This window comes from Eretmochelys imbricata, chromosome 6 (genome assembly GCF_965152235.1).
Source record: "Eretmochelys imbricata isolate rEreImb1 chromosome 6, rEreImb1.hap1, whole genome shotgun sequence".
NCBI classification, from domain to species: Eukaryota; Metazoa; Chordata; order Testudines; family Cheloniidae; genus Eretmochelys; species Eretmochelys imbricata.
This window is the reverse complement of record NC_135577.1, coordinates 29,983,719-29,998,090: the sequence shown is the minus strand read 5'-3', so window position 1 is coordinate 29,998,090 and position 14,372 is coordinate 29,983,719. Positions and strand designations below refer to the sequence as shown.

At 39.1% G+C, this 14,372-nt stretch overlaps 1 protein-coding gene across 1 annotated transcript in view; it reads left to right on the top strand.

Annotated features, from left to right (window-relative positions):
* The window catches only part of OTOG (otogelin), a 165,279-nt gene extending 164,581 nt beyond the window's left edge, over positions 1–698 (top strand). The window contains exon 56 of the mRNA XM_077820059.1: positions 409–698. Coding sequence (XP_077676185.1) covers positions 409–609 — 201 coding nt within the window. The 3' untranslated portion in view covers positions 610–698. The remainder of the gene's footprint in view (positions 1–408) is intronic.
* Positions 699–14,372: the final 13,674 nt, after the last annotated feature.

Genomic DNA, 14,372 nt, shown 5'->3' with positions numbered 1-14,372 from the left:
CCTCCCTGATGTAGCAAAGAAATTGCAAAGGCCTCATCATGGACTACAGCCAGCCAGTGACACCGAGTGTTGCGTATTAGCCAAAGTACCATTACGAATTCGTTACAGTTAAATCTCAGAAATCCTTTTGTTGGAGCTGAGTATGTCGCTTAGTGGCCAAATCTTGGTCTTATTGAAATCAGTGGAGAAATGCCCTTTGACCTCAGTGAGGTCCTCAAAATGTAGGCCTAGCTGAGTCATTTTATTATTCACATAGGCTGAGATTTTGAAAGGGGTGTAAGGTAGTTTGCCGCCCAGCTTCCATGTGAGAATTGGGCGTTTAACTCCTTTAAGGCCTCTTTGAAAAATCCCACGCTCAGGTTTTTTAATTGTTTAAATGCAATGATCTTTTAAAATGTTCATTAACAGGTAAACATTGTTTCATGTGATGGAAAATGCCCTTCTGCTAGCATTTATAACTACAACATCAACACATATGCAAGATTCTGCAAATGCTGCAGGGAACTTGGGTTACAAAGACGAACTGTGCAATTGTATTGCAGTGGAAACTCGACATGGGTCAACTATTCAATCCAAGAGCCTACAGACTGTTCTTGCCAATGGTCTTGAAACAACATTTTATAAAAAAGCAGCCAGTGAGTCCAACTATGGAAGATATACAATTATTCTCAGTATGATAAAGATTTTTTTTTATATCTTGTCCTTAGAAAATACAGTTATCCATCAACTGAATCCTATAAGTGTTTAATATTAAAAAAAAAAACAACACAGCTATTTTGGACTCTTCTATATTTTGAAAGAATGGATTTGCGTCACCCATTTTTAAATTATCTTAATGATCACTTCCTAGGAATCATCTCAAGAGTTCTCGTGATATGTGCCAACATAAAAAGGAAAGGTATTTCCTTTGAAAGAGACAATCAGAGGAACAATGCTTTATATTTTATTTCTGGAGGTTTGATCCATTCTGTGAAAGCTACCCAATGGTGTTTTAAGTACTTGATACATAAGATGATCTGGCAGTGGTCTAAGACCTTGAGTGTGTTACAATAGTGAAAACACACTTGATGCGTATGAAAGAAAATGATATGGAAAATAATAGAAGAATATTCAGTTTAAATCAAATTGATATTTCAAAATAAGACACTCATGAGGAATTAAATTATAGACATTTTAACCAGAGAAACATTTTCAATACTGATAATTGTATATAATATTCCCTGGTAATAAGTTTGATTTTTCTAATGTATTTTACATTGTAGTGTAAAACCATTATGTCAAATGTGTAATGTATAGGAAATATAGATTTTTTTTTTTAGTTTATCCTGATTAGATATTGGTAATAGATTTATCCAACATATAAACTGTATGATGTAAACTGAAAACATACAAGTTTATCAAATGAAAAACACATTTCCCATTACAATTATAGAGATGCACTTTATCTAAACAAACCCTTGCCTTCTAAAGTGCACCATATATTAAATGTGACTTGTACAGTTTGTTTAGGAGAATGAACTTTACATTGAATCTTAACTTTTTAAAGAACATGTTAAATTATTTTCATAAACACAAAAGAAAATCAAAATTCTATTTGGTCTCGTATATTTTAATAAAGAGAAACAGTTAAATCAATAAAAATTGTTGTAACGAAGGTAACTTCCAATGAATTTTTTATGTTACAAAATGTTCAAATTGTAAAGTACAGTGTTCACAAACAAAATTGCTTTTTAAACTTGCAACAACTGATGATATAATGAAACCAAATATTTTGTTAACCAACCCTCACCACAACCCTGCCATCTGAATGCAGCAAAATTCCAATTGCTTTAATTTTAAGAAGTAAAGCTACATGAGCATCTAAGATTTTAAACGCAGGAACCTAAAAAGAGAAGTGTGTTGTTGCATAATAAATTGTAAAAAGCTGTTTTTCTGCAGTTAATCCAAAGAAGAATGTTTTGTTAAAATCAATCACATGAACATTTTTGCTATTAACATTTTTTATATACTGTACATGTCATTCCTATAACATCTAATAAACAACAGGAAGGCTTATTTTGTTACACCTTGTTTTCTTATTAATATTAACAATTCACTTTTATGTCATATTTACTAACATTTTGTTTCAGAGGTATTAACAATTTATTCATTTGCTTTTTACTGTAGTTAGTATTAATAGTCCAAGCGTCTGATGGTCTGACACTAAGCTGTAGAAGAAAAGAGTTTAAGCGCTAAGTTTTAAAAAACAGCTTCATGTAAATGTTTTCATTTTGTTCTGAATCATTCAAACACATTTTCAACCCCAAAAATTCAAATTTCAAAACTTTCACATTTTATGCAAAATAAAAAAAAATCTCTGCTTCCCACTGATATCACAAGATGACTTGTGCCCTGATCCTCACCAACATACAGTCCCTTATTCTGGAGAGAGAAAGCTATCTGTTATGGACCTATCTCTGAATCTTTCCTTCAGAAACAATTTATTCCAAAACTGTGAAACAGTATTGAATTATTGTAATGAATAAACTCTACCCTAAACAAACAGCAAGTTTCTTACAGTACAAAAGTTGTACAGTCAATTCCTTTAACATTTCACTTATTAGGGATTGAGACATTATCTTTAGGCTGCATTGTGGTAGGAACCAGACAAACACATACAGTAAGGGACATTCCCTTTCCTAAAGAGCTACTTTCTAAATAGATCAGACAGACATAGGTTGTGAATACAACAGACAAGCAGAAAATTGGGAATTAAGATGCAGGTAAGCTAAGTGACTTTCCCAGAAAAGCCTTTACACAGCTAAAGTCTCAAATTCCAGTCCAGTGCCTCCACCACAAGATCATACATCCCCACTTGACATCTAGTGACAAAGAAGAGGCATATACAGGTAAAGGAAATTTTCCTTTCTCCACCAAGGGACACATCCACCGGATATGAAATGGTGATCCCTAAGCTTAAAGCGTTAAAAAAGTGGAGTGACTGAAGGCCCAATTCTGTTCCCGTTGAATTCAATGCCGAAATGCCTATTGCCTTCAATAGTGCAGGACAAAGCCATAAAGACTTTGAGAACATTACATGAACTGGAGCAGCACTGAGCTGTCTAAAGGTCTGCAGTTAAAGGTATTGGGAAAAGGAGTTAAAATCTGAGATATGCTACAGCTGCAGTAAAAGCTAGACATCTGAGCACATCTGTAAATAGGAATCGAACTTTCTGTCATCTCTTCCTCTTGTTTACACAAAGCGAAGTAATAAATGTTGTGTTAAGTTCCTACTTTTGATTTTGTAAACATGGGGCTTACGCTGAGAAAAGCAAAAGGAAAGATCCATGGTAGCAGTAGCTTGACATCGGAAGCCACCTTTATCCTATTGTCAACACTAAATCCCTGCACAGATGCTTCTCTCTTCTCTTTTCTGGTTAGTTCAAAGCAATCCAGGCCCCTACACTGCATTTACCATACCCTACATTTGCACAAAATAACAGAAGAAGAAATGGCCAATTTTGCAAAAAAGTCTGGTGCCAGCCTGACACATTAACATCACTAGGAAAGGCAGGTTGTGCCTGAAAAACTGATAGACTTTTTCCCTTACAGTAAAGTATAATCTATAGTGACTATTATTTAAAAGTCATTTATAAGCAAATATTGATGACACTCTGATATCACCTTCCTTTAAATTTAGGAGATATCTGTGATAATGGTGGGGCAATATTGACTTCAGTTGTGACCACTGTACATTTAGATTCTAGGGTTGCTGTTTTTTATGAGTAACTTATATGTTTATACACAAATGTTTCTTCCAAGCACAAACAACATTGTCTCACTTACTTTTCTTCCTATTTGCTTTTCAAGTAGATCTGTCACTGCTGTATTTATGCGGTGCTAACACACAGAGTAAATTTAGTGAAACTCTTTAAACTGATCAAATAAGACCAATATCTAGATCAGTGGTTCTCAAACTGTGGGTCAGGACCCCAAAGTGACCCCATTTTAATGGGGTAGCCAGGGCTGGCTTAGACTTACTAGGTGGTGGAGCTCAGGTTATAGGGTCGCTGCTTGGAGCTGAAGTCCTTGAGTTTCAGCTTTGGCCCCCTCTCTCAGAGTGATGGGGCTTGGGCTTTGCCCCCACCCCCAGGGCAATGGGGTTCGGGTGGGCTCAGGCTTCGGTCCCCCCTCCTGGGGTTGTGTAGTATTTTTTGTTGTCAGAAGGGCTTTTCGGTGCAATGAAGTCTGAGAACACCTGCTCTAGATCTTTTGAGTTTTCATGGGAACAATGAGACAAGAGTGGGTAATTCTCACAATAACCTTCAAGGATCATGTGCACAAAATAGGTTGAGCAACTTTCCCACCCTTTTCATTGAGCTCTTGAGCCAAATCAGATAACTCCTTTTTAATATGGAAAATATTCCTTGAGGGTAAAATCCTGACTCTATGGAAGTCCATGGGAGTTTTGTTATTGACTTCAACAGAGCCAGGATTTCACCCCTGTTTTGCAGACTAAGGGTCCAATTCTGGTCACAGCTATATCTATTCCTATTAAAGGAGTTACTCTGGTTTTATGGCACTGTAACTGAGAACAGAATTTGGTCCTTTTATCTTATTTAGAATTAAGAGATACAGTGAATAGCTCTCTCATTGCTGAATTGTCTTACAGTTTTCTAGGTAGGAGTGAAACATTTAATGAATTATTTGAATATAGAATTGGTGATTCTTGAATTGGTTATTGATTGCTCATCATTCATTGTATTTCTTTTCTTCTTTGAATTATTTCAATGAATCCTAGATGCGCAGACACTGATTCCCAGAAATTATATGTGCGATCTGTTATCTGGAACCTAGAACATGATGAATTTTGGTCATTCAAAGTGGTCTGTTAAAAACAAATCTGTCATCTCATATCTGATGAATTGTGCCATCTAGCTTCTCAGCCTCTGGATCAGGCATTTGGAGGACAGATTTTTCCTGATTAGCATTTTTGCAATCTGCTGAGTTAACATGTTGACTAATCTAAAAACTATGGTATTGGTGAATCCACAGGCTAACATGAATTGCTAGTCAACAGTTTTTCATTGTTAAACATTCTGTATCTGCCCTGACAGCCTCTGAGGCATGCATTCCATGCAGTCATACAAAAAACATTCACTCTTTCCCCACCCTCACCTCAGCCCCCCAGCAGCATCCCTCCCCCTTGCTCAAGTGGCTAACCATGAGTAATTTCAAAAAGATGGCAGCTGTTACTCAGATGGTGATAGCTAAAAATAACCCCAGTCATTGTCTCCCAAATGGCCTAGTACCTAACAGACTGTTGATCTTCACGTAGCATTTTATGTAGATTTTTGGCCCGAGACTAACAAAGTCATGGAGATAGCACAGGTAGAGGGTGGAGATTTGAGTAACTGCCATTCATGAAGCATATCATCAAGATTTTGTTTCTTTTGCATGTTATTTAGCCTCTCCTGTATGTATTGCCGTCACCCAGGGCAATTCTTGAATCTCACAAAGCTGGCTGTGATGTAATTTATTTGGCATCTGTTCAAGTAGGCTCACACTGTGCAATAGATACAGCTGTTCCGGAGACTTTGCAAAAAACATTTGACCACATATGATCAAGAGCAAGGACCCACAGTTATCCTGCTTACCTGCTAGCTTAACCCACAGGCAGTCTAATGAGTGCAGCTGGGCCCCAGTTGAGCCACCTCTTTGGCCAAACCACCTGATTGGCTTAGGGGATCATAAGACCTGTTCTAATGAGCAGCAACAGGGTGCTGGTTGCCCAAAGTATGTGAGTGCAGCTGTGTTACTTTCTACTTCTGCCTTAATCTACCCCTGTCTAAGCCTTGGATGCAGCCCAGCCCTGCTCTTGTCTTCCCTAACTCCAGGTAACTCAGTTCTGATCTTTGGTTCTGATTCCCTGCTCCTGACTCCTGCTGTGGCCAACAGCCCATGTCCCACTACCTACCACATACATGATCTAGTAGAATGAGTCTGCTGTGGGGGTTAGTTAAACACTCTCACCCTATGCAGCTAATGGAACAGTTGATTACATTCCCAGTATTTGATTACATCATGCACCTGATTCAAAGGTATATGACTTAATATCAAATGGTTTGTTTTCACCAACTGTGAGGCTATATGCATGTTGTCCATGATCCTCATTCTGGCTACTGCCCCAAATTTGAATATATTATATTAGTGTAAGAACTAAATGCAAAGAGGACTAAAAAGGATGAATAAGCAATATTAAACACTTTTCATGGTCTGTCATTGTAGCCTTACCTCATCTCCACACTGTGAGGTTTCAGCTTCAAGAGATCCACAACTGGGCAAGGTAAAAGGGTGGAATAACCCAAGATTAGAGCTTGGAGAACAATGGAAAAATGTATTTGAGAATAATTGAATGAATGACAGGAAAAAAACTTGCCAAAACCAGTCCCAGTGTGTCTATAGCTGTTTGAAGAACAAAAATAATTATTCACAAACAATGAATTCGAAGAAAAAGCCAACGTTTTTGAATAATCATAGTGAATATCTCTCAACCAGCTCTAGTGAATGTACATCCTCCTCAGACAGAAAAATCTGAGATGACCATGGTTAATTTAGTGCCAAAGCACTGTAGCACATAAGCTTGGAGAGGTTTTGAAGGTGTGGGGATTTCAAAGTGCCACTGCTATATATGCCTTCATTATACAGACTTTAGCCTAAATCTTGAAAGGTAATTAGTGATTTTGGGTGCTTTAGTTTTTTAATGCCCAAGATGTTCAAAGGGCTTGGATTTTCAGCAAAAGCTGAGCACCTGCCCTCTAAAAATCAAGCCCTTTTAAAGGAGTTTCAAGTTGAGCATGCAGTCGCATAGAAACTTTTCAACATGCTGGCCTTTACTTTTCTGGTCATTTTTTCATGTCATGACCAAACATTAAATTCTGCCCTCAGTTACACCCTTGAAATGAACATCAACTTCCGTGGGATATGGGTGTGTGTTTCCAGTGTCTGACTTTAGCCAAGAGACCTAGCAATGTGAGATTTGTCTAGTATGTTACTCAAATGCTAGTTGTTCCTCTTTGTCATTATTATGTAGCAGAGACATTTAAATAAAATTACATTTGCTGACTAATACACAAATCTGATCTTGAAATGTGGAGTGCAGAGCATTTTTGAACAATAATCTTTTTCGTTTTTTTTCTTTTTAAAGCACACTTGCTCTTGGTCTCTTGTTCTTAATCCTACAGCTGTGTTTTCTGAACCATATTTCCTATTGACAGCTATATTGTTGACTTCTTGCTTCCTAAAGGGGGAAAGGCAGACAAATACCTTTTGAAATAAGGGTATAGAGAGGCCTAATAAGGCTAATCTCTAGCCTGGATGTGTGCAGGGTGATGTCTTTGGAGATTTGCATGTTCATAAGGTTTTTCTGAGGTGTAACTAGATATGACATCTGCAGTCTGTTCTCCCTTTAAAAGAGATGGCCCTTAACTATCTGACTGGAATATCTGAAATTCCTCACTGGGGAGTGGTTTGATAACTCTGCATTGCCCCTGCTTTTGTGGTTTATGTTGTTACCAATATGCTGACTAGTATGGGAATTATAGGTAAATAAAACCTGTAACTGTCATTGTGAAACAAGTAGAGAGAACTTTTTAAAAAATTAAAAGGTACAGTAAATAATTATTTAGCACATCATCAGTCAGCCATGAAAGTAAATCATTTGCCAGCTAGTCATTTAATGTAATAGATGACCCTTAGCCTTGATAGGATTTATGAGATATCAGTTAGTCCAGTTAAAGGGACACAAGAATTGCCATATTGGATCAGACTAGTGGTCCATATAGTCCAGTACCCTGGCTTCAGCCAGTTGCTTCAGAGAAAAGTTCAAGAAACCCTGCAGTAGGCAGTTATGGAATAAACTGCCTTTCCACCCTGGAGCACTGAGGGTTTACATTCCTTTCAAAGCTCTTGTTTATTTAAAAATTGTTACTATTATTACTGTGCACATTTTTGCTCTCAGAAAAAAAATCCAGTCAGTTTTTGCATCATGCTAAGCTCTTGATTTAAATTACATCTTGTGTCGATGAGTTCCACAGGCTAATTGTATGTTGTGTGAAACTATAGTTCCTTTTATCAGTTTTAAATTAGTTGCCTTCCCATTTAATTGCATGTCCCCTTATCTGGTATTGTGAGAAAAGGTAGATGCCGTTCACCTATCTATGACATTTATTATTTTCCATTCATTTATCATATCCCTTCTTATTCATTTCCCTCACTGCAGCCTCAGTCATAAATATGCTATAAAAATCAACGAATCTAAATCTTTTTACTAGACAGCTGGGTGCCTTTAAATCCTAGTGAAGCTGGAGCACTAAATACAAACTAAGTTAAAAGCTTGGATTTATAATATTAAAGGTATTATTCCCTGACAATCTAATGGAGTCTCTCAGAGGGACGGTTCCATGGCCTGTGTTATACAGGAGGTCAGACGAGATGATCACAATGGTCCCTTCTGGCCTAGGAATCAAAACTCCAACAGCCACTAAAAGAAGGGGAATGAGGAGCCCAGCCATCACAGCGAGGGGAGGAAAATGCTCTCTCAGTGAACCGAAGGAAAATCCCCTGTTAACTCCATTAATAAACCTACTTCCCCACAGGAGCTCTGGGCAGGACCCCTGAGCTTTGTGATTGTTTTAGAGAGGGAGACAGAGCTTCCTCTTATCTCCTCAGGGGCTTGCCCAGTTTACTAAGAGCTGGATCATACAAGCCATCTCTTAGCCTTGTTCTGCCATTTGGAAGCCTCCCTCTTGCTGCCCAGAGGGAATCTGAGACACTCAATTGCCAACATGCCCTGATAAGCTCTATGTTCCTAAGTCTTACTTCAAATGAGAGGGCAGGATGTCCTGCCCACAACTTCTAATCACCATGATCTCAGCAAAATTCCTTCAGGCATAGATTCAACAACCTTACTGAGAGGATAGAGACTAAAAGTGTGTGGGTACAGTGTGTCTTGGCTACTGCCAGTTTGTTTCCCTGAGAGTCCATGAGACAATACCTGGTAGTGGGAGTCTCCAGGAGAATATGGCAGACAAAATGGGAGACTTAATAGTAGGCCTAGAATTATGCTGTATTTACTATGAAAATATTGGAAAGGAAAGAAATCCTTTCTCTTTACTTAAATTCTTTTGATTTTTAAAATTTTTCATTAAACCCTCAATTTTGTTTCAATTTAAAAAAAAAAAACAGTCCCCTTTCTCTCCCTTCTCTTTCCACTGGAAGGAAGAGCGGTGGAGGGAGAAAAGGAAGGAGACAGTGGAGGAGATTAAAACAAAGGAAGAGAAAATTTGAAAAAAATGTTGGTTTTATTTCTCAAAAGAATTAAGCAATACAAAAATGTTGCAAAAAAAGTTCATATAATTCAAAAATCCATTTTTCCTTGAAAAAATGACCTAGTCTGCTTATCAGGTGTGCAGATATTTTTTGCATTTTCCATATGCCAAATTAAAACAGTCTCTTTGGATGCAGTTTACACCCCCACCCCTGTGGAGGGAGAACCAGTTGTAGACACCATTAGGCATCACTTCAACCACATTTTCAGAGGGCAAGCGGGAATCAGGATTTCAGAAAACTCTGAATTTCAGCTTTAGACAGTACTCAGTAAAACTTCCTGAATGTAGAGAGAAAATAATGCTAAAACTATATCTTTAGTGATAAGCCTGAGTCAAACCCTGGATCTGGTGGTAATATTTGTGTGCAGTTATGCAGTTCAACCGGTAGATGTTGCTGTGCTCTGTGGGTAGTTCTAGAAAAGGGTGCGGTCACTAGGAATAAACCAAAGTGGAAGTCAGACTGCTTTCTTTGTAAATTAGTGCTGTTTTCCCTGATAAATGCCTGTTTATGAAGACTTCTGGCTCAACATATTGACAGATCTGAATGCACCTGAACATTCGGATACAGATTAAAATATGAAATTTGGAGCTTGTGTGTGGAGGAGCTGTTGTGGGGTATGGCTGCAGGGGTCAAAAAGATTTATCTTCATATCGGAAGTTGGGTCTATTTGGCTTCACAAGAGAACAGGCGGCTGCAGCTAACAGCAGGCTCTGATTTCTGCAATATGAGTTAAATAGCTTATGAATAAAATAATGTAATTGTTAAAATACAAGCGCTCCTTGCTTCACCACACACCTCAAGCCTCTGTGTTTTTGCAGAGATTTCTTGAAATATTACAGTTCTACTTCCAGAATGTACTTTTAGCATTTACTGCAGTTCTAATAGCATTCAGTACTTTTACTTCCCTAACTCACTGGTTTGTTGTGAAGATAAATACACTAAAGATTATGAGGGAGTCAGATGTTATGATAATGTGCGCCATTTTGGGTAATATCTAAGATAGACAGATAGCAAGTGGAAGAAAACATAAAGATGTGTGTACAAAAAGGATGGAATTCATATAATTAATCAACATTTGTTTCTCTGCTTTCTTCTCCTTGACACAAGAAAAAGGGAAATGGAAACATTCTTAGGTTTTTGGCTTGACCATCTTGTAGCACTTTTAAATCGTCTGTCAACACTGTTATGACGTTGCATTTATTTAAAAAAATCCCTCTCTTAGATCCATCTGTTATATAAATAAAAATAATGCAGCCCTATATTTTTATGGTACACTAATCCTGCATGGCTGTGGTGTAATTATCAAATGATTTCATGCTACCCTGGTGGTAGGCAACATCTAGACCACTGAACACTTGCTGTGGATCTCTTATTAAATCCCTCTTGCACAGTTTCATTCACAAATTTACCATGGCTTTTAAAACAAAATAGTTTGATGCTTATATGGTGATATCAAATAAGGGCACTGTGTTTCCAGAATGTGGCAATGTTTTTCAGATGCTCCACTTCACACTTGATTAAATAACTATTGGCAAACTCCACTGTCTCCTTTAGCTTTAATATTTAATTACAGCCATATAATTTTAAGGACAGTGCACTGCTACTCATGCTTAAGAATACACACTCTCTGGGCACAATTCACCCCTCCCTGCAAGAAGCCCAGATGTTTGGGCTTTGTGAGTGGAGCTCCATGGGCTGGAAGGAATGGAATATACTTGCCTGGAGACTATCCTGGATCCACAATTCCCCTGTTCCCACTATTTGGAGCTGGCACAGAGGTGTCCCTATCTATGATATGCAGGTGGCTCCCAGGTCTCCCTCAATGGCCCCCAGACACAGCTCCACTTCAAAGATACACCACTTAAGAGGGGCAGGTGGTCTTTTGATAGCCTCCTGCTCCAGGTGAATAACACCACGTCATACCATGATAGCCAAAATCCAAAGAAAATAAGATTTGCATTGGTCATGTTGTTAATTTATCTTCTGAAAGACCTTAGAACTTTGCCTGGCAGAATCTGCTGTTAGTTTCTACAAGGGAGTTTTACCACTGGCTTCAGTGGGGCAAGATTTCTCCTCAAGTGTCTATGCAATTTGATGGGGCTGTGGTCTCATAACCTTCCTGGCTTGTGGTAATGTTATTTAACAGATTACAGTCCATGATCTCTGAGAGAGTCTATGGGAAACAGTTACTGGAAATATTAGCTAGGTAATGGAAATAAGTTTTTAATCAAATAATTTAATGGTGGAGTTAATCCATTTAATTGTGGAAACAGTTAGTGAGTTGCCTCTCTTAACCCTATAGAATTAGACATATTTGTCCAGACTTGATAGTAGGGTGGAATTTCTGCTGGACTCTTTTATGTAATGTTGATTTGCCTGAAACTTTCACTCTTGGGATGGTGTTTGCTATGAGTAAGTAGAGGGGAAAAAATTCCATCTGGTCCAATGCACAATTAAGTCCACTGTTAAACAACTCTATTAAGGTTAAGAAATCTTCCAGTGCCCTAGAGAGTCTGGAGCGCTCTAATAAAGATGTTTTCTCTGGCTTTGCAATTTCTCTCATTGTATTTTTAATACACTGTACATATCAAACAGAAATGTTTGTATTGGTCTCTGGGTTTTGTCAAGTATCAAAAATTCCTTGACTTAAAAACAAAGGAATTATTATTACAATTTTTATAAATCAAATCTGCTCCTGGATATAAACATTTTTCTCTGGGCAGAAATTTTTCTTCTACTGTTAAGTTTTATTTTAATAACTTCCTGAAATAACTCTAGCTATTTGCATGATGTGATGTGGTTAATAATTATTGTTTCTGGGAGGACATTGCAGATTAGCTGAGAGCCTTACTTCCTGGTGAGATTTCACATAGATATATTTTTTATCCTATCCTTCTTTTCTTTCTAAATTATATTAGCTGCTCATGCATGCTGGGGGCTAATGGCACTGGCTAAAGTTAGACCTAGTAAAGACAAATTTCACACATGCACAAAATGGAAGCTGCCTGAAACATTGAATCCCAGATCCTATCGATCACCTTGGAATCAAATGTTGAAAGAAAACCAAGAATTCCATGGTAGTTCCTTGTTAAGGGCCACGTTCTACTACCCCTTTCTCATGTTCAGTTGCATGTTACTCTGTGAATAGTCCTTCTGATTAATAGACCCATTGATGAAGCGTTCATTGAACAAGGACCTGCACAATGTAAGAAAGGGGAGCAAAATCTAGCTCTTAACTGGATGCATCTATTACTATTTATTTAGAATAGTAATGCTCAAATGTGTGATACAGACATTTAGGAAGACACCCTGCCCAGAAGAGCTTACCAAAGACAGGTGAAGGGTGGGGTGTGTGAAAGGGATGTGTTATAAAGGCAAAGTCCTGGCAGTGGTAATAGGAACATCTGGAGGGAATGACAACAGGGGATGAGTTAGCGGGGGTAGGATAAAAGAGAGCAAGGAAGAAAGGGTACAGAGATGTGCAGGTAGAGAGAGGAAGAGGAGGAGGAGGAGGAAGGTGAGGTGCAGAGAGAGTGAGGCTGACAGGTGAAGGACTTGCGTTGGAAGTTGAGGTGAGGAAGGGGGTTGGGGGGAAGGCAATCGGCAGAGGGAGAAGAATGTTCACAGATCAAGCTATAGAGGGAAGAATTTTCTGTCATCGCTGGCATCTTGAGGTACTTTCTTTATGTCTGTGGGCCTGGGGGAGGAGGGAAAATGCACAGAGGTCAGAGCAGTGGGACATGCCCTCACAGAAAGGCTCTCTGCTGGTGTCTGTATCTCAGGATCAGGGGGATCCAGGCTGAGCCTCACTCTGCCTTACCACTGCTTCTGGTGAATGCCAGAGAGTCTGTGGTGTTTCTGAGGATGCCTCTGCCCCTGAGGGTTGCTACCCACATGGTTGGGAGGGGGATATTTCTGCTGGAGCCTGGTGACCTTTGGAAAGGGTAAACCTGGGAGAGGCCGGTGTCTAGGTCTGGGAGGAGCTGGGGTGCGTTGGCTGTTGTAAAGACACATCAGATTTCTGCAAATGTACCCTTGTGCCCAAATCTGGCTCTTTAGCAGACCCAAATCTGTGATGGTGATCAGCTCCAGGGAGTTGTTTTGGGTCCATCTCTATATACTAAATAGAATTTAAAAAAATTCTTGTTCGCTTAGTGATCAGCTAGTGAGGGATTGCAGCCCAAGGGAAACCTTTAGTGTCAGCTTTTCTCTTCAGACTAGAATCCTTGTCCAAATGGATCAAAAGCTCCACAAGGTTTGAGCTGAAAAATCAGGAAAAGTGAGTTCAGTGAAACAGAATAGAGGTAAGATGCTTACAGCAGATGGTGCTATCCCATCTCCTTCCTTGCTATTTAGGGACCTGGTTATCTGGCTGGCTGGTACAAGTGACTCCCATTAACTTCAATGGCAGTTATTCCTATCCTTGAGCTGAACATTAGGCCTCTGGATTTTAAGCTGCCATATAATGGCTGCCTCTTCCACAGATGCACTGGAGCAAAGGCCTCTACCTGATCCCTAAGGGTATGTCTACACAGCAACTAGACACCTGTGGCTGGTCCATACCAGCTGACTTGGGCTGGGGCTGTGGGGCTGTTTCATTGCTGTGTAGACTTCCAGGTTTGGGCTGGAACCTGGGCTCCAGGACCCTATGAGGTGGGCGGTTTCTGGAGTCTATACAGCAATGAAACCGTCCCGCAGCCTGAGTCCCATGAGCAGAGGCCAGCTGTGGGTGTCTAGTTGGTGTGTAGACATAACCTACATCTCCTGCACAGGGGACCTATAATTTAGCCTTTATTTTGACTAGAAATGGTGGTCAGAAAGTGGGGGGAATTACCTTCATTGTCAGAGATGGCTGAAAATACTGGATTTGATAGAATGAGAGGAGACATTGTCCTGAGGTAAAGGCACTGAATGGAGATTCGAAAGATTTATGATAAATTCTACATGTGACTTTGGGCAAACCATTTAATCTCTTTTTACCTCAGCTTTTCATCTGTAAAAGT